Genomic DNA, 20,143 nt, shown 5'->3' with positions numbered 1-20,143 from the left:
GAATCCCAAGCAGACTCCCTGCTGGGTGGGATGCGGGGCTCTCGCTCACGACCCTGAGATCTGACCTGAGCTGAAATCAAGACTTGGACACTGAACCGACTGAGCCACCCAGGCGCCCTTCCCTCACTTTTTTTGAGCTTTATTGAGATACAGTTTCCATACCATACAGTTCACCCATTTAAATTCATTTCCCCCATACATTTCAGTGGTTTTAATTTATCCACAGAATTGTCTGACCGTCGGCACATTCGGATTTTAGGACATTTCCTCACCCCAGAAAGAAGCTCCACAACCCTAGCTGTCACACATCAGTGCCCCCACCCCCCACTGCCCAGGCCTAGGCAATCACTTAATCTACTTTGTCTATCTCCCTTTTACAATTAAACTTGGGAAGGAACAATTCATACTCTATTTACTTGCTTCCCAGTCACTTCTCAAGTTAGGGTTTTGTGTTTTGTTTTTTTTAAGATTTTATTTATTTATTTGACACAGAGAGAGAGACAGCGAGAGAGGGAACACAAGCAGGGGGAGTGGGGGAGGGAGAAGCAGGCTTCCCGCTGGGCAGGGAGCCCGATACGGGGCTCAATCCCAGGACCCTGGGATCATGACCTGAGCCGAAGGCAGACACTTAACGATTGAGCTACCCCACACGCCCCTCAAGTTAAGGGTTTTTACTCCAGTCAGCCTTCTGGAACTGCTTTGGGCAATGGCATCAGTGAGTCACCCTTTGGACATGTTCAGACCCAGTTACCAGAGCCAGTGGACATGTTCAGCCTTTATCTTTCTGGACCTTTCAGATGCATTTAACCCATCACTCTCCCTTGTGCCCCATCTTCATTATGGGTGCTTCATCTGCCCCTTGGCTGGCATGTCACTCGTCCTGAGTGATCAGACCTGCTCGTGGTTTCAGCTGCATGCGTTGCTGGTGACAGTCTTTCCCCTGGACTCGTCATCAGTGTTATTCACTGCCTCTTGGACGTGACCTGAATGGTCTAGTCATGTCTTCATGGCTAAAACTAAACTAACCCCTTCCCCCACTGAAACCCTGCTTTTCCTTTGTTCTCTGTCTTACCCATGTGCCAAAACTAGAGCGAAACTCCTTTCCCCCTCCCCCCCAACACAAAAACATCTTTCCGGCCCCTGCGATTCCCCCCCCCCCCCCCCCCAACTCTGAAATCCTCTCTTCTTCCTCATACCCGCTGTCTGGTGCAGTCACTTCCTTGGTGATCACTCTGGCTGTGGCTTCCCTCCTTGAAATGTATTCGCCACAGAGGCATTAGAGATAGCTTATAAAAATGCAAATCCAAAAAAAAAATGCAAGTCTGACTTCATGTGATAAGTTCCTATTAAAATGATATGCAGCGCAACATTACCTATCAGTATTTATGTAAAAAAAAAAAAAATCTGAATCTGATCAAGCTTTTGTCAGCTTACTGGAAATACAGAGGATAGAAGAACTTGTAGACGACACCTTGGGGGGCATACAATCAGCCAACTCTGGAAATGGAAAATTCTACAGGACAAGTGACTAAGTGTCTTGGACAAATAAATGGCAAAGTCAAGAAAGGGAGAGAGAACTGTTATATATTCAGAATCCTAAGAGCATGTCAACCAGATGCAGTGTATTGGATCCTGACTTGAATAAACCAACTGTAGCAACAATTTGATTTTTATTTTTGACATGCAGTAATGGTGTTATGGTTATTTTTCAAAGAGCTTTCATATTTTAGTGATGCATGCTGAACTATTTAAGGGGAAATGATGTGATTGCTAGGTTAGCCCAGGGGTAGGGTATGAAGGAGACAAAACGGGACAGGCGTAGTTTCACTTGGACAGTGAGTGCATGGAGGGTCATTCTACTTTCTCTCTACTTTAGTGTATATTTGAAATTTTCCATAATAAAGGGGTTATTTTGTTTGTTTGCAAAAGATCTTGAGACAGGGAAACTTGAACACTGCTGGCCTACAGGATGATAATAAAGAATTAATTTTTTTAATTGTAATAAAATAAAACAAGGGGTGCCTGGATGGCACAGTTGATTAAGTACCCGACTTGGTTTCAGCTCAGGTCATGATCTCAGAGGGTTGTAGGATCAAGCCCCGTGTTGAGCTCCACGCTGAGCGTGGAGCCTACTTGGGATTCTTTCTCTCCCTCTCCCTCTTAAAAAAAAAAAAAAAATACACACACGTGTGTGTGTGTGTGTGTGTGTGTGTATAAATTTACCAGCTTAACCATTCTTAAGTGTACACCCTAGTATTAAGTACTTTCACATTATTTGTGCAACCACCACCACTATCCATTTCCATAGCTCTTTTCTTACAGAACGGAAACACTAGCTCCCTACTTCCCTCTCCCCGCAGCCCCCGGAAACCACCCTTGTCCTTTCTTTTTTTTTTTTTTTTTTTTTTTTAAAGATTTTATTTATTTATTTGAGAGAGAATGAGAGAGAGCGAGTACATGAGAGGGGGGAGGGTCAGAGAGAGAAGCAGACTCCCTGCTGAGCAGGGAGCCCGATGCGGGACTCGATCCAGGGACTCCAGGATCATGACCTGAGCCGAAGGCAGTCGCTCAACCAACTGAGCCACCCAGGCGCCCCACCCTTGTCCTTTCTGTCTCTGAGTTCGATGACTCTAGGTACCGTATGTAAGTGGAATTATACAGTATTTATCCTTTTGTGATGGGTTTATTTCACCTGAGGCCTCAAGGTTCCTCCATATTATAGCACGTGTCAGAATGTCTTTGCTTTTTAAGGCTGAATAATATTCCATTGTATGGAGTTTATTCATTCATCCATTGATGAACTCTTGGGTTGCTTCCACCTTTTGGCTACCGTGAATACGTAGCTATGAACATGGTCAACAAATATCTGTTCAAGTCCTTGCTTTCAGTGCTTTTGGAAATGGAATTCTTTTAGAAATGGTATTGCTGACTAACATGGTAAATCTAGGTTTTTATTTTTTGAGGAACCACCAAACTGTTTTCCATAGCAGATGCACCATTTTCATTTCCACCAACAGTGCACAAATGTCCTTGCCAACACCTGTTATTTTGTTTTTTTGTTTGTTTGTTTTGGATAGTAGCCGTTCTAATGTGTTTGAGGTGGGGATAATAATTGTTAATGTTTTAGGTGTGATAATGGTATTGCGATATTATACACACATGTATATTTTTAAGAGTTTTTACTTTTTAGAGATATGTAATGAAGTATTTGTGGATTGAATGGTATTATGCCCAGGATTTGTTTCTTAAAAAATCCAGTTTGGGGGGTGGGGAATAGGGAGGTAGAAATGCAACAAAATGGCCAAATACTAAGAGTTGTTTAAGTTGGGTGAGGGGCACACGAGGGTTCAGTGTACTGTTCTCTCTAGTTTTGTACATTTTTGGAAATTTCACATTATTAAATACAATTTCGGGGCCATCACCGTCCATTCCCAGCGTGACTTTCAGCACTTCCTGTTGTGCCATTTACTCGTGAGCAGCATGAAACTACTACTCATTTTTTCTGCTTGCCTCCTTCTGTCCACTCCCACTCAGTGCTCATTTGTGTCTCCTTGCTTTTGCCTCTCAGCCTGGAATGCCTGCCCCTTGCTTCTGGATGACTTCTTTGTTCTTTTAATGCCTAATTCGGGTGCCCCCTTCTCCTTCCTCCCATAAGACTCTGTTCTGCCTCCCTAGCTTCGCCATCTCATCCCAGCTGGTGGGAGCAGGAGCTATGTCTTGTCTTTTTATCCCAGTGCCCAGTGCCCTGCCTAGAGTATAGTAACAACCTAGTGCATATCTGAGTTTATGACTGTTTTGTGCTCAGCTTGCATAGGGCGGTGTCTGGCAACTAGTAGGATCTTGGGAATGAGCAATGCATGCGAACACCGTTGGGGGAAACTGGGGGAGGGATACACAGGACCTCTCTGTACTCTATTTCCAATTTCCTATGAACCTCAAGTTCTTTTTTCTTTTTTAAATTTTTTTAATTTGAGTATCGTTGACACAGGAACCTATAATTCGTTAAAAATAAAACATTTAAAAAATGATGGTAAAAATGTCTGGACCCCAAAGTATAAATTTTTCTGGAAAATGCATTTCTTGGAACTTGCCATTTTCAGTTTGTCCTTATAGGTGGATTCAGTGGCAAGGAGTAGTGTTTACAGATCTCTTTAATATTTACCGTACTTCTAAATCACTGAGGATTCCAACTGTTAAGACAAATATCATCTTAAAAGTGGGAATCTTTAGTAGCAGGTTATATTTGGTTCTGTGGTATTTTTCTTTTTCTTCAGTATGTGTGTGTGAGTTCCTCATGGCACAGCCCGTTTTTCTGGTCACAGCACCTTGATGGGTGGGATTCTTTGTGCTTGGCAGAGGGGTGGTACTCGTCTCAGGGCTTGAAGCTCTGACTCACTCCCTGCGGCTTGTGTTTCATACCGAGACACCGCCTCGCTCAGCCAGCCTCACAGGTGGAAGCAGAGTTGACGTGGGCCCTTCCCAGTCTGATGAGCAGGGAGGCAGGGCCGCGAGGATGATCGGCAGCAGATCCTTCCTGCGAGCCCCAAATGCTCACACCTTGGGAAGCCTCATGTAATCAGACTTTCATCTGCTTTGAAGGGCACGTGAGATTCTGACACCATGAGGAGTAGTCAAAGTGCAGGTGCTGGGCGGTCAGTAAGGCCGCTGAGGAAGTAATGACTTGTCCCTGTGGCATTTGGCTCAGATTCGTGCCCTACCACGGTTGCTACTCGACACGGATTTCCCACATTTTCCCTCAAATCATTGGAATCTTGAATGTTGCCTGAAAGTAGATCAGCTTTACCTGGAGATGGTCCTTTCCACCAACAGTCAGGGTTCCTGAGTGTCCGTACAGGGTACAGTAGGAACATAGGGGAAAAGGAAACGTGAGCATGGTATTAGGTTGAATTGCTGCCCTAAAAAGTTAAGGGCTTCTATGTTTCAGCCTACACTTCTGCGGCATTCCAGCGAGCCTTACCGCTGGTGCACAGCATGGGTGTGGTTGGAAAGCTGCTGGGGAGTTACACCAGTACCAGAGCCGGGAGGGCGGCGGAGCCCAGTTCAGGGTTATGAAGACCTGAGGGCGACGAGGTGCCATTGAAGAGCTTTCAGGAGGAGAGTGACAGGATCAGATTTGCCCTTCGGTGCAGGCACTCTGAACATAGTACGGAATGTAGATGAGGGCAGAGATTGTTAACGAGACTAGCTGTAGACGTGGTTGGAATGAGTCAAGCGAGAGAAGTTAGTGTTAGTGGATGGAGAGAAGTGTGGAGACCCAAGAATGCTGAGGAGGTGGGCTCAGCAGGACTAGGGTGCTGATTGGACATGAGGAGTAGTAGAGAAGGAGGGGCTAGAGTGGCTCTCCCGTTCTGGCTTATGTGACTAGGTGGACGGTAGTGACATTGTCTGGGACAGGAACAGAGAAAGGAAAACGGGAGTGGGGAGAAGCTGCTTCAGGTTTGGACAGATTAAGTCTGAATTATCTGTGGTACACCCCACACACCAGGTAGGTGGTTGGACAAACAGGAGTCTGGAGCTCTGTTGACGTTGGGGTAAGAGAGCATATTCATTCACAAATACTTACTGGGTGCCAGGCACTGTTCTAGGTACTGGGTCTCTGCTTTTCATTCTAATGGGGGGAAGCTAGGCTTATTCACCTGAGTGCCTCTGGGGGAATTAACAAGGAGATAGGCTGGAGAGATGGAGAATAGTTGTTCTATGACTTTTAGGAGATAAGGGACCCGAATTATGTGCTAAGCCACCCCTAGGGAGATGAGGAAGAAGTGTTTTGGGCAAAGAGAAGAACAAATCCAAAGGCCCTGAGGCAGGAATGAGGGGGCACGTTTGAGGATCTCTAAGAAGGCTGGTGTGACTCAGTGTGCTGTACATGGGGGAGCATGGAAAAGGAGGTTGGATGGAGGGCAAGGGCTGATAGATCAGCACTTGATCCCTGGCAGATGGGTTTATTCTGAGTGTGATGCTCAGTCATAGGAATTTGGAGCCTTGGGAGTGGATAAGATCACTCAGAGTATGTATAGAATAAAAAGAGGAGAGGGGCACTGGGTTGGCTCAGTCAGTTGGGTGTCCAACTCTTGGTTTCGTCTCAGGTCATGATCTCGTGGGTCGTGGGATTGAGCCCTGCGTTGGTCTCTGCACTCGGAGAGGAGTCTGCTTGGGGATTCTCTCTCCCCCTCTCCCTCTGCCCCTCCCCCCTGCTCGTGCACTCGCATGCATGCTCTCTCTCTCAAATGAATATATAAATCTTTTTTAAAAATTTTAAAAAAAGGTGGCGCCTGGGTGGCTCAGTCGTTAAGCGTCTGCCTTCAGCTCAGGTCATGGTTCCAGGGTCCTGGGATCGAGCCCCGCATCGGGCTCCCTGCTCCATGGGAAGCCTGCTTCTCCCTCTCCCACTCCCCCTGCTTGTGTTCCCTCTCTCACTGTGTCTCTCTCTGTCAAATAAATAAACAAAATCTTAAAAAAAAATTAAAAAATTAAAAAATTAAAATTAAAAAAAAAGAAAAAGAGGAGAGAGGACTCCCATACTCATTTGGACCTACCTCAAAGGAGAGTAGAAGGAACAACCAGAAAAGTAGAAGAGAAAGCAAGATTCTGTGGTAAAGAAATATGAAGACAGAGAGCTTTAAAGATGCAGGAAATTATTAAGAAGCAGATGATGGAGGGAAAGACTGAAAATGTGAACTGTGTTTAGCAGCATCAAGGTCATTGCCTGCCTTGGGGAAAGCAGCCCTGAAGTCTCCCTTCTACCCCCCCGCCCAATTCAGCATCGCGTCAGCTCCCCAGAGGATGGAAGCCGTATTGCAGTGGGTCAGGGTGCTAACTCTTGGGCCGGGGTTGAGGGGGAGGGCTTGTATTTGGCTGATAGGAAGATGACCGAGGAGAGAGATGACCCTGAGAAGGGGCAGAAAGCACTGGTGGCTGCCCCAGGTGACTGCCCACACATAAGGAATATGGAGGAGAGAGCCACCCCTGTCTTAAGCTGCCACATGTGTTTGTTAGTGGAAGAGTATAGGTGTTACCTGTGGTTAGTCTGACCAGAAAGCACACTGGAACTTCAGTGGTGGGTGGCAAAGGCTGGCCTGGGAGTCAGGCCTGCAGGGTGCTTTGGTGGAAGACTGGGTGAGCATGCAGGGCCTCCAGCTTACCATCAGGCATGTGGTACCCTTTAACAAAACCCCCTTGAGAGGGAAACGAACACCAGATCACGTTATCCCAGGACCGGATCCTCCTGGAACCCTGTGTACCACGAGACCATTCCATAGTTAGGACAGGAGCCTCTGAGCTGAGCACCCAGAAGTACCAGATACACTGAGAGCAAGCCCGTGTGTTTATCTATGGCAGCCGGTTTTGTATGCTTTCTCTTAACTGTGTTTGTTCTTATATAATTTATAATCCGTTCAGGCTGTCTGCCCATCTCTGTTGTAAATTCCCAGAGATGAGTCTCCGTGGTTTACCCATCTTCGTCTTCCTCTCCAGTGCCCAGGCACTCCTGCAAATGGGCCACCACATTCCACCCTCCTCACCCCTGCCTACATCATTCCAGTTACATTTTGTGAGCAGTTGAGAAAATGGCCTGGTGTTTCCTTTGGCTGAAAGTAATTGGATTGCAAAATTGAGTTGTTACTTTGGAACTTGTCTGCAGCTGTTTGCATGCGGATATTGAAAGAAGGAGTGGTAGCTTTTATAATTGTTAGGGCAAAGAAGGGTTCTGTTTCTAATCTGGGACAACCAGCTGACTCATCAAGTGCCCTGACCTCCTGGATTTCCATCTTACCCCTTAGGAGAATGGAAAACTGGGCTCCCAGGTTTACAGACAGCCCAAAGCTGACACTGAGGAACAAATGATTTTCCAAAAAGAAAATAATAGAAAGAATAAAAATCCAAGAAAAACCAGCAGCTCATTTTGATTTCCTTGTGACGGATTAAATGGCTATGAATTGCCCTTCCCCAAAGGAAACTTTCCAACAGTAGATCTTACAAAGGTCCATTTTAAGAGCATGGGTCCCTTCCCCCCTCCCGCCTCTAGGTGGCAGCAGGAAGCAGAAGAACGCACATGAAAGTAAGGCAGCCGTCTTGTAGGATCCGAGGATCCTGTTCAGCTTACACCTCTCTTCCATCTGTTGAGTATCCCTAAGTTTTTCTGAGCTAACTTAGGTACCCAGATATGGATTTAGAGAAATACGGACTCAGCTAGGATTTATAGAGCCCTGTGCAGTCACCTTTAACAGTAAAGAAATCGGAAAATCTTGCAGTGGGGCTAAAAAAAGGAATGGGAGCATTGAAATTGGGACTCCAGATTGAGAAAATTGCCCTCCTTGTTTCCTTGCTCGTTGCACATTTGTATCTAGGAGGTGGTTTGCTGCTGAGAGCTGGTGCCCAAGGAGTCGCCTTGGGCAGGACCGCTGGTCAGAGCACTCACGCACGCAGGCTCCTCAGGCCGCTGCGGTGGGTCCGTGTAGCCCTTCTCTGTAGCCAGAGGACAGCAGTACGGAGTTCTGGATGCTAGGACTCTTCTGATCGCTATTTAAAGATAATAATGAAAGCTACTATTTGGAACTTTGTAAATAGCACAGTGTAGATGCTTAGGGTCAGTGGGAGGGAGGGTGAAGGACAAAAATGTAACAAAATTAAAACTGTAAAGGAGCAGCACCATGTGAGGACTAATTGTAGGCATCTCCGCTGATGGAGGAATCATGTCCCGGGGGTTGAAAACGAGGCTGGGGGAAGAGTGGAAAGATACCACCTTCTCTCCTCCCCACTCCAGTTGTCACGTTCTCTTCACGAAACTCCTGCGCCTGGACTCCCGGCTCGGGGCACTGTTGCTCTGCTGCTTGTGGAGGGCATTTGTCATCACCTGTAGCCGTGTGTGTGTGTGTGTGTGTCCGTCCCGTGGCCCATGAATGCCGCAGTGTGCACACAGCACTTGGCCCCGGCCCAAGGTGGGCTGTTAGAAAGGCTAGCCGAACAGATCTCACAGCGGAAGCAAGGACAACGATGCAAGACAGACTGGCTGTGTTCAGAGGGATGCTCTCCATAAGAAGTGGTGGGGTTCGTGGGGGCTGGTGACTGGGCGCAGGGGACTGGAAGCTGCTTTGGGCCTCCCCAGCAGGGAGGAGGGTGGGCTCGTATGGGAGCAGCCCTGCCTAGAGAGAGGGGGTGGGGCCAGGCACAGGGCAGGGAAACTGGCCTGAGCCACACAATGGCGGCGCAGCCTGGTGCTCGTGAGCCACCCCCACCAAGGCCTGAGAAGGAGCCCCTAGCAGCCAGGGCTCCTCCCGCGGAAAGCGGAAGGAATCTGAGTTAAATCAGCTTAAACACAAGGAGGAATGTTTTGGTTCCCCGAAGTGACAAGTCCAGGGGCACTGGGCTCCTGTAGAACCAGGACTTAGGTGGTGCCCTCAAGAACGCGAATGTATCTTCTGGTTCTTTCTCATTGGCTCCATTCTCGGGCACACCCTCCGCCTAGACGACTGTGGGCAGCACCGGGCTTGCGTCCTGCAGGAGGAGAGGGCCGCAGAAGTCAGGGACCCAGGCACTGATGGACGTGGGCTCGCTTTCCTGCAGCGCCGGAGGACCTGGGAGAGGGGAGGTGTGGGGGGGTGTAAGCTGGAGAGCGCTGCGGGGATGGGGGCCCTGACTCCCTCACCGTTAGGAGGGGCCTCCCGCGTGCCGTTGTGTTTGAAGTCCCTCTTGTCCGTGTTTTGCAGCATCTCCACGATACAGTGAAGAGGAACCTCGAGAGCACCACCTCCCCTCAGAATGGTGAGCAGCAGAATGGCTATGGAGACCTCTTTCCTGGACACAAGAAGACCCGGCGAGAGGCCCCTCTGGGGGTAGCCGTCGCTTCCAACGGCCTGCCCCCGGCCTCCCCCCTGGGGCAGCCTGACCAGCCGGGCGCCGAGGCACTGCAGGCCAGCGGGAAGCACCCCCTGGGGTTGGACTCCGTCAGTAAGAAATGTCTGGTGGACTCGAGCCTCCACTTGAACGGGGGAAGCAATCCCGGCGAGCCCTTTCCTCTGAGCCTGAATAAAGAGCTGAAGCAGGAGCCCGTCGATGACCTGCCATGCATGATCACAGGGGCCGGGGGCTCCATATCCCAGAGCAACCTCATGCCTGACCTCAACCTTAACGAGCAGGAGTGGAAGGAGCTCATTGAGGAGCTGAACAGGTCAGTGCCCGATGAAGACATGAAGGATCTGTTTAACGAGGACTTTGAAGAAAAGAAGGACCCAGAGTCTTCTGGGTCGGCCACCCAGACCCCCTTGGCCCAGGATATTAATATTAAGACAGAATTCTCTCCAGCAGCCTTTGAACAAGAGCAGTTAGGCTCTCCACAAGTGAGGGCTGGGTCTGCAGGACAGACCTTTATGGGGCCTTCAGCCGGCCCCATGAGCACAGATGCGCCCAGCCTGGGGGGCGCTCCGCCTCTGTTCCACGCCTCTGGTCAGCCCGGGGCCGACAATCCCAGTCCCAGCCTGATGCCGGCATCAGCCCAGGCCCAGAATGCACCAAGAGCCCTCTCCAGTGTAGTGTTGTCCAGCCAGGGCCCGGGAGGGGCCGCCGAGCTGTCCTCTGCCCACCAGCTGCAGCAGATCGCCGCCAAGCAGAAGCGTGAGCAGATGCTCCAGAACCCGCAGCAGGCCACCCAGGCGCCAGCCCCAGGCCAGATGTCCACATGGCAGCAGACGGGCCCCTCCCACAGCCCCTTAAACGTCCCTTATCCCCTAGAGAAGCCTGCCAGCCCTCCCGGCTACAAGCAAGACTTCACCAACTCCAAACTGCTCATGATGCCCGGAGTGAACAAGAGCTCCCCGCGGCCCGGAGGCCCCTACCTCCAGGCCGGCCACGTGAACCTGCTGAGTCACCCACCGCCAAGTAACTTGAATCAGAGCGCCGTGCCTAACCAGGGCTCGGTGCTGGACTACGGCAACACCAAACCCCTGTCTCATTACAAAGCCGACTGCGGGCAAGGCGGCCCTGCGTCCGGCCAGAGCAAGACCGCCCTCATGGCTTACCTTCCCCAGCAGCTGCCTCATCTAAGCAATGAGCAGAACTCCTTGTTTATGATGAAACCAAAGCCAGGGAACATGCCCTTCCGATCACTGGTTCCACCCAGCCAGGTGAGCTCCCAGCTTCCCTCTCTGTCACTGTGTACCCCTATGGTCGGAGGGAGGGAGAGAGAGAGGGAGGGAGCAGCTACCGGCGTCCTTTGAGTCTCTGGAGAGAGAAAATCGGTCAAGCAAACCAGGGTCGATTCTGAATAAACAGAAATAGGGTAAAATTCCCTGGTACAACTTGGTTTAAAGTATCCATACGTTTGAGGCATCAGCTGACACCTAGGCAGAGGCGTCGAGTGTCTCCCGCCTGCCGTACAGCGTAAAGCCAGTCACGGGTGGCTGTATTCTGCAGGTAAAGGTCACGTTTAATGTGCTCCTTAGAGGCCTTGCCTTTGAAAAAAAAAACAACACCTTTCAGATCTCTGTGTGCAAAATACCTTAAGATTTAGTAAGGGGAGAGCTGATCCCCGACACCTGTAAACTCCGTGGCTAACTAGGCGTGACGCTCCAGCCCGGCAGAGTCACGGAGAATGGTCACGGGCCAGTTTTATCGCGATCACTGCGTTTCTGCTCATGTTCAGATGTGTGCTGAGAGGTCTTTTCCCTAGCAACCTTCTCATGGCAAGGGCTTGTTCCCCTGACTTCCTCCAAGACAGAGGGGAGCACACGTGCTTTTCTCCCTCCACGGCGTGTCCCAGACTGTCCCCGTGTCCACACGCACAGATCCCTGATCCTTGTTGACAGTGGTTGGCAGCAGGTGCGGAAGGTGGGGCGTGCCCTCATGTTGGTGTGCCCTGTCATCTCACGGTCTTCACGACTATAAGCCTGTGGCCAGTACCTTTGCAGGTACCCTTGTGTGTTTGCAAAATTTTAAAAATTAAAAACCTGGTGTTGGTAATAATAATAATTGGGAAATCAGTGCCCCTCTGCTGATGAGGGTGTGCACATGGGCACGGTGCTGGTGGGAAGTAATTTGGCGTTAGATATTCTTCTTAAGCCATAAAAATGTTCATAAGCATCGACACATTATACCCCTGCAAGAAATAATCCCTAAAAAAACAGGAAAGTAATACGCGGGATATTCATTGCATCCTTATTTCTAATAGCCCCGAACCGGGTCAGGCCTCTCAGCAGGAGAGCACACGTGGAAATGTTGATGCGGCCACTGGTACCAGCCGGGAAACTCTCCACAGCCACTGGGAGCATCCCTGAGAGCGCCTCACAAAGCACTTGGAGCCCAGAGGCTTCTGGGGGGGCGGGGGGGGATTACCCAGGGTCTGTCTGCTCGAAGGTCAGACTCTTTCTTATAAGGATGAAATATACAGACCTTAAAAGACTGGAAAGGAGCTCAAAAAGTCAAGCTTATTTAAATGATCATTGCTTTTTACCTTTGTCCCTGTTTCGAGTTAAATTTTCCCCTTTTTAAAATGTAAGTCACGACGGGATAATACTGTGGAGCCTCTGACGGGCTAATGACTCTCAGCTTTTAGCCCACCTATTAATTGAGAATATTTATTTAAGTTTCCATCGATGCTCAGTATTTTGTGAGTGTGAGTATCTGACAAAAGCCCAGCAGTCTGGTCCCAGGAAAATGCCCTACACAGATGGACACGTGGTACGGTTTCGGGCAGCTGAGGGCAGTCCCACGCCTGGGGACCCGAGGTTGGCACGCTTGGAACTTCTTGGAACCTCGGGTCTCCATCCGTCAGAGCCCCTCAGGGCGTTCCTCCTCCGGGGGCGCATCTGCGTGCACGCATTCCGGAGAGCGCGCGGCCTGGAAGCCAGGCATGCGGACGTGCGGGCTTCGGGCTTCAGTGGGCACCGCAGGCAGCAGGGATCGCGTGCTCTGGTGACGCTGCCCCTTGCTCTGCCTGGGCACTCGGGTGTGCGGCCTGGGGTCCCGGGCCCTGGGGTCAGCCTTGGGGGGGGCGGTGCCAAGGCTTCAGGGGAGAATCTGCGCCGACCGGGCCTGCTAGACTTCACTGTGTTCCTGCTGACCCGAGACCCCCTCCTCTGTGCGCCCAGGAGCAGCCCCCGCCCAGCGCCCCTGTGGCCGCTGCGGGGAGCCAGCCGCCCGCCGCCTCGGCGGCCAGCACGCGCGGCAGCGCCCCGTATCTCAGCGGCCCGCAGCAGGCGGCCGTCCTGAAGCAGCACCAGCTGCTGTTGGACCAGCAGAAACAGCGGGAGCAGCAGCAGAAGCACCTGCAGCAGCAGTTCTTACAGAGGCAGCAGCACCTGCTGGCGGAACAGGTAGGCGAGGTGGGGGGGCCGCCCCCGCGGCCCTGCCCGGCCGTCAGCTCCGCTGCGCGCGCGCGCCTCTGGGCCTGCGTGTGCGTGTCCTTTGCCCTTTTAAATTTTTTTTAAAGATTTATTTATTTGAGAGAGAGAGAGAGCACCAGCTGGAGGGGCAGAGGGAGAGAATCTAAAGCAGACTCCCCTCGACGGACCGAGCCACCCGGGCGCCCCTCCTCTGCCCTTTTAAACTGCTTCCCAGGAGTGTGGCCTTTCTCAGCGGGGGCCCGTGTCCGAAGCCGCTTTCGTGTCACTTGGCGGGGATTCAGGAAGGCAAATCCGTGGCTAAAACTGTATTTGTGAGGGGCGTTTTTCCATACCCCGCATCCACAACTACCAGAGCCCCGAGCTCCCTGGTCTGCTGGTTCACTGTGGGATCCAGCGTTGTGGTAAGTGTAGTTTGTGATTAGCCAGAATATGACACAGGGGAATGGAAATGTCCCCGAGGCCCTCAAGTTCTGGAACCAGGCCCGCCCAGCCCCCTCCACGTCCTGCAGTTCACCCGCCCGGTCCCCGGGTGCGGTGCGCGGGCGCCAAGGTGACAGCGGTGCTCGGGATTTCAAAGTCCAGCTTTAAAAGTTGTAAGAGAAGAAGCAGCCACCCAGAAGACGAAGGTGCCTGAGGAGGACTTTAAGGCCCACATCCCTGCCCCAGTGCTGCCATTTTTACAAACAACAGCTTTATTGGGACTCGAGTCCCAGGACCTCCCCCCCACCCATTTGAAGTGTACAATTCAGTGGTTTTTACCATATCCACACAGTAGTGCAACCATCAGCACAGTCACCACAGTCGATTTCATCCGTTTTCAGCCCCTAAAAAACCACATGCCCATTAAAAGTTGCCACCGTGTTGTAGCACGCACTTCCCTCCTTCCCGTGGCTGAGCGGTACTCTCGCGTGTGGATAAGCGCCGTTTGGTTTATCCATTCACCGGGTGATGACGTTTGGGTTGTCCCCCCTTCTTACTACGGTCGCAGGTTTTCGGCTCTGTTGAGTGCATGCCCGGGGGCGGAATTGCTGGGTCACGTGGCAGCTCTTATGTGGGGCCCTGTGAGGAGCTGTCAGCCTGGGCTCCCAAGCGGCTGCCCCATTGTGCTTTCCCACCACAGTGTGAGGGCGCCAGGCTCTCCACAGCCTGCCCGTACTTGGCTTGTTGGCTCTAGCCATCCTAGCGGGTGTGAAGGGGATGTCATTGTGGCTTTGATGAGCATTTCCCTGATCTGTCCTCCCAACATTGGGCGAGGGGCACAGGGGGAGAGAGAATCGTAAGCAGGCTCCACGCCCAGCTCGGAGCCCAGTGCAGGGCTCCATCTCATGGTCTTAAGGCCAGGACCTGAGCCGAAACCAAGAGTGGGACGCTCAACCCACTGCGCCCCCCAGGCGCTCCCCTCATCGTTTTTTTAAACCAATACACCACCGTTTTTTGTGTTTTTTTTTTTTTAATCATTGCTCCTTAGATCTGCCCCATCCTTCTGTTTCACACAGTTTATTAAAAATCCCCCAAATGGAACCACGAGCATTATGTCCGCGGGAACGCATCTGTGAGTAACAGACGTAGGGTGTGCTTCTGTCTGTTCTAACTCTTGTTTTTGTTTTGTGTGGGTCTTGTTGTTTTGGTCTTTCCTTCTTGGTGTTTTCTAGGAAAAGCAGCAGTTCCAGCGCCACCTGACGCGCCCACCTCCCCAGTACCAAGACCCAGCCCAGAGCACCTTCCCCCAGCAGGTCGGGCAGTTCGCAGGTGAGGGCCCGGGGAGGTGGGCACAGGGCAGAGCGGGTGGCTCTTGCGTTGGCCTGGCTTCCTGCTAGGGGCTGACTAGATGGACTTGCTTGTGAAAGTTTAGTCGCCCGCGGAGCGCGGCTTTCTAGGTCCCCTGCAGGCCGGGAGAACAGGGTCATGGGGGCAGGCCACTTTGGCGAGTGCTCTGGTGGCGCCATCTTTTGAAGCAAAGTCCTTCCTGGCCGGAGGATAGCTTATCAACAGGAAATGGCTTCTGTAATTCTTAAGAAAGTTCTTTGTTTCTGCCATTGCATGCCTTCAAAAAGTGACCCTCTTATTTTCCAGATAAGGAGAGAATTGGGGTAGTTTGTATGGCCTTTTGCTTCTTCTTTTTCTTCCTTTTGTCTCACTTTGGTGTCACGGGCGGGAAGCACTCTGAGGTCTCAGATGTGCAGAGGAACCTCGCTGCCCTGGCTCAGGCCGTCCCTCCAGGAATAAACAGGACCTCACACCCTTCCTCTCTCACCCCCACGGTGCCAACAGCTCGTGCACCCCTCACCTGAGTGATTTTAGCAGTCCCCACCCAGCCCCGGAACCACTGTTGCAATCCCCTCGCCCTGTGGCTCTGCAGCCTTGCCCTTGACGTGGCAGCCCCAGCTCCCCTGAGTCTGGCCACGGCTGTCTGTCCAGTTGCATCTCCAGCCGGTGGGGACACCCTCCCAATACCCCAGCCACGGAGCTCCCCACACAGCCGGCCTCTCATAACTCCATGCCCTTCCATGCTCTCTTCTCCATCTAGAATACTCCGTTTCTCCAAACTGTTAAATCACTGAAATTCGATCCTTTTAAAACCCAGTGTCTTTGTCACCGTTTCTCTGAAGCCCTCCGCAGATCTTCCCAGGCACTGAGCCTCTGGTCCCCTGCCTTGCCACCTGTCGTCATCACCTGGTCACACTGCACAGAGCCCTTACCTCCCCGAGGCAGACCCCGTGCCGGATCCGTCCCCCTCCTCCCCGTGCCGGCAGGGGGCTCCCACAGAGCAGAAACGGGGTGGGACTTTGACGGGGGAATCATTGAGTCTCCTGGCTTCCCCCGCCCTGGGGTTGGCCCCTTCCTCTGAGCGGGTCTTAAATTCCTCGCTGCTCCAGACTGGCCTCCGTTCCACCCTGCAGGAAACCTGCTCCCCTTCAGCCCCCAGGGCTGTCTTCTTCGAGGCTCCACTGACCTCAGGATACCCGGTGTTCTGGTTTGGCCTTTCACGCCAGAGCGTAGCGCCTACAGCTGGGGTCGTAGAGCCCCTCTGCGGCAGTGGGCCAAGAAATGCCAGCTTGATTGCCCGGCTCCTCTCTGTCTTCTAGGGTCCTCCGCTGCTGTGCCTGGCATGAACAACTTGGGGCCGTCTAACTCCAGCTGTCCTCGAGGGTTCCCTCAGGCCGGGAGTCTGATGCCGATGGGCCCCGGGCACACTTCGGTTTCCTCGCTCCCCTCAAACTCAGGCCAGCAGGACCGGGGTGTGGCCCAGTTCACTGGCTCCCAAAGCCTGCCGCAGGGCGGTCTCTATGGCATGGCCTCCAGCATCACCCAGATCGTCGCCCAGCCCCCGCCACAGGCCACCAACGGACATGCCCACATCGCACGGCAGACTGGCGTGGGCCAGAACACCTCGGTCTCCGCGGCCTATGGGCAGAATTCTCTGGGGAGCTCCGGCCTCTCCCAGCAGCACAATAAGGGGACCCTGAACTCTGGCTTAACCAAGCCACAGGTCCCGAGGGTGTCAGCCGCTATGGGAGGCCAGAACCCCTCGTGGCCACATCAGGGCCTGCCGAACTTGAGCGGCCAGACCCCAGGGAGCAGCACCGTGAGCCCCTTCACGGCAGCCTCCAGTTTCCACATGCAGCAGGCCCACCTGAAAATGTCCAGCCCCCAGTTCTCCCAGGCGATGCCCAGCAGGCCCATGGCCCCCATGAGCTCGGCAGCTGCGGCGGGGTCCATGCTGCCCCCGGTGAGCGCGCAGCAGAGGACCAGTGCCCCCGCCCCAGCACCTCCCCAGGGAGCCCCACAGCCGGGCTTGCCGGGCCTGAGCCCCGGCGGCCCTGAGCTGGGGGCCTTCAGCCAGAGCCCGGCGCCGCCGATGGCAGGCCGGGCGGGACTGCACTGCGCTCAGGCCTACCCCGTGCGGACTGCGGGCCAGGAGCTCCCCTTCGCCTACAGCGGGCAGCCGGGTGGCAGCGGGCTGGCCAGCATGGCCGGAGATGCCGACCTGATCGACTCCCTGCTGAAGAACAGGACTTCAGAAGAGTGGATGAATGATTTGGACGACCTCTTAGGGCCTCAGTAACTGGAGGGTTTGCAGTGTTCTCAGTGTTCAGACAGCCTGTATTTTTGTTCTCAGATTCAAGAAAGAGCAACTACTTGGGACCAAAAGCCCGTGGCCCGGGGAACCGGGCGGGGTGGGGGTGGGGGGCTAGAGCCCCAGGGCTGAGGCGGGCCCCGGCCAGGGTCTGCGGGGCTCCCCCGGCTCCAGCCAGCAGTCGCGGTCGGTCGGGCTGTCCCCAGCCCCTCTGCTGGTATCCGTTGCCTGGTGTCGGGACAGCAGGACAGGGTTCTACAGGTGGTTTTCAATCCAAATGACCAAAAAACCGAACAGTAAGAACAGTGAAACCCCACGATGTCAGGCTTGCAAAAATCTGTGCCGTCGTGTTGACTTAATCCAAGATTTCTCCACTTGCCCCCGTGCTGGGGACAGGTTTCATTGCAACTTCATATAGCAGAACTATTTGCAATTTGTAGCATAGAAAAGATTAAATTTTTTTTTTAAAGATTTGAAGACCAATTAGGATAGGTGGTGGTTTAAACCAATTGCGTGGCATTGGGAACCGAGGGTTTCCTTGTGGTCAAGAGCCTTTCTTATTCCTGCTCTTTGTCCGCTTTAGGGGAAAGGGAGGGTCCCTGGGAACTCGTTTCCGTCAGCGCAGCCTGAGACCGCATGTGCCAAAAAGGAACCGGATGCGTGAGGTAGCAGAGCTGGGGACATAGATGCGGCCTCTGCCTCCCCCTCCCACAGTGCTGTGCTCCCCCCCGCCCCCAGGCAGCCCCCGGGCTGTGTGCTGAAATGGAAAGTTGGGGATGCCTGTGTCCCCTCTCTCGTCGTCACTCCCCACCTTCTGCAGTTTCTCTGAAAACTGGGATTTAATGTGTCAGGAAGGTGATCCTAGCTGAGCTGTGCACGGAGGTCTTCACCCCATCTCCAGTTTCTGTGACCTTCCTCCCTCCCCTTCTTTGTCTCTCCGGGCCAAATGGAAAACTTCTTGAAGGCGACAGTGTACTAGATTGGTGGGGAAAGAGTCACTAGAATTCCCTGGGGAGTCCCAGCGTTGTAGACGGGAAGGCGTCTCCTCCCCAGAAAGCAGAGGTGTGGGGGAAGGCGGGAAAGCAGGGAGCGCTGGGGGGGGGGCAGGCGAAGGAGAGAATCCCACTTGGTTTTACCACTTCCGCCACTCTCCCATGTCAGATGACTTGCACTTTTTAAAGAGAATGGCTTTATAACACTAATACATCCTTCTCGAGATGTGAGTGGATTTCTCTCTGAAGGTCTATGGACTTGACTAAGCTAAGAGTCCACAAAACAGAGGGTTACCTGTGGGCTGTTTCTGGACAGAACAGATGGAGAGAGCACTTGGGTTAGAACGAAAGCAAAATGGTAAGTGCAGGGTTGAGACCCTTTTAAACAGTGTCGGAGAGCAGATAGGACACTGAGAAGAGTGGCTTCCATGCAGAGTGGTCTCGGGAGAAACCGAAACCCCGTTTTTATTTCCCTGGAGTCTCAAAGTGGATGGTTCAAGGAGTGTCCTGTGTAAAGAATTGAGCCAGGGAAGATACCCACGTGGGCAGCCTGAGTGGCTTTTGAGGGGACAAGGGTTGTGCACAGGAGTTATTATTCTGCACCAGCAGTGCCTTTCATGGGGGTACTTGGACCCTCAGATCCTCTTCTCTAATAGCCATTTGCCACCTTGGGTGGTGTCTGGGCCGTTTCCCCTTTAAACGCCCTCCCTGCCCTCCCCAGATGCTGAATTTAGCTTTCAAAGAAGGGAATGAATCATAAAGCCAGTGAAGACTCCACCCTCTGTGCGAGTTCCCCAATCTGAAGGGGAAGAGGGTGACTTCAGCGGGTTTTCTACCAAAAATAGCGGGCTGAAGGCTGGTGATGGGTCCTGTTCCTGTCCCGGTCTCCCTCTGGCTGCTCACCTCTGTCCCCTCCTGGGGAGGGCCGCCCCTGCCTTAGTCCTCGGGCCGCCGCACGGACAGCAGGCTTCTTCGCTGCAGTGTTGAAGCAAGAAAATGTGATGCTTGGGGTCCCCCCGGGGAGCTGCCCGTGGCTTTATTTATGAATCTGGTTTTTGGGGAGTCGGGAGGAGATGCCTCCGCTTCAGTGCAGATCCCCTCTTCCAGGAGCCATGACTCAAAAGAAGGGTGCTCGGACTTTGTTATACACATTTGCTTTGTGTAAATAAATGTTTACAATTTTATATTAAAGAGGAAATAAGTGTTAGAGTTTCTGACTGTATATTTTTTACTTTTATAGATTTTAAAACTATGATCCTTTATATATGTGTTTTGGGGGAGCTATGATAAGTTTTATGGCAAACGGTTGGTATTGTTAACTTTTTATTGTCATCAAAGTGCATAAAAATCCCATTAATCCCCTTATTCTTCTACCGCCCTTAACTCTGGTATACACCAAAAAGAAATCTTTACTCTCCTTCTTTTATCATTATAAAATAATAAAAGTATTTTGCTAGTATGGAAACCGCCTGTGTGTTGGAGCTCACGCGGCTGCAGGGAGGGCGGGGGACCGGCGCAGGACTCCTGGGGGGGGGGGGTCCATCCCTGATGCACCTGCCCGCCCACTGCGTGGTGGAGGGAGGGGGGACGTTTGGTCTGGCTTACCTCAGGGAACAATCTGTTACCCGATGACGATGACGGGTAGGAGGGTGGGCCTCGGGGCCACCACCCTCTCCCCTCTCTGGGGCCCGCCCGGTCCTTGTATCTAACGGGAGGTA

The 20,143-nt window shown here is 52.5% G+C and overlaps 1 protein-coding gene across 1 annotated transcript; it reads left to right on the top strand.

Annotated features, from left to right (window-relative positions):
- Positions 1-9,217: 9,217 nt before the first annotated feature.
- Positions 9,218-19,884, top strand: MAML1 (mastermind like transcriptional coactivator 1). The gene is made up of 5 exons (XM_032395765.1): positions 9,218-9,239; positions 9,625-11,138; positions 13,101-13,325; positions 15,008-15,104; positions 16,442-19,884. Exons 1-5 carry the CDS (start codon positions 9,218-9,220, stop codon positions 17,419-17,421), a joined length of 2,838 nt encoding a protein of 945 aa, XP_032251656.1. The 3' UTR covers positions 17,422-19,884.
- The last annotated feature ends 259 nt before the right edge of the window (positions 19,885-20,143 follow it).

Source organism: Phoca vitulina, unplaced genomic scaffold, assembly GCF_004348235.1.
Source record: "Phoca vitulina isolate PV1807 unplaced genomic scaffold, GSC_HSeal_1.0 scaffold87, whole genome shotgun sequence".
Lineage (NCBI taxonomy): Eukaryota > Metazoa > Chordata > Mammalia > Carnivora > Phocidae > Phoca > Phoca vitulina.
The sequence above is the reverse complement of the archived record's forward strand: the minus strand, read 5'-3'. Positions and strand labels throughout refer to the sequence as shown.

Coding starts and splice junctions, on each gene's coding strand:
- MAML1 (XM_032395765.1), top strand. CDS start 9,218: ATGGCGGCGCAGCCTGGTGCTC. Junction 9,240..9,624: donor GGCGGCGCAGCCTGGTGCTC/GTGAGCCACCCC, acceptor GGGGGGTGTAAG/CTGGAGAGCGCTGCGGGGAT. Junction 15,105..16,441: donor GCAGGTCGGGCAGTTCGCAG/GTGAGGGCCCGG, acceptor TCTGTCTTCTAG/GGTCCTCCGCTGCTGTGCCT.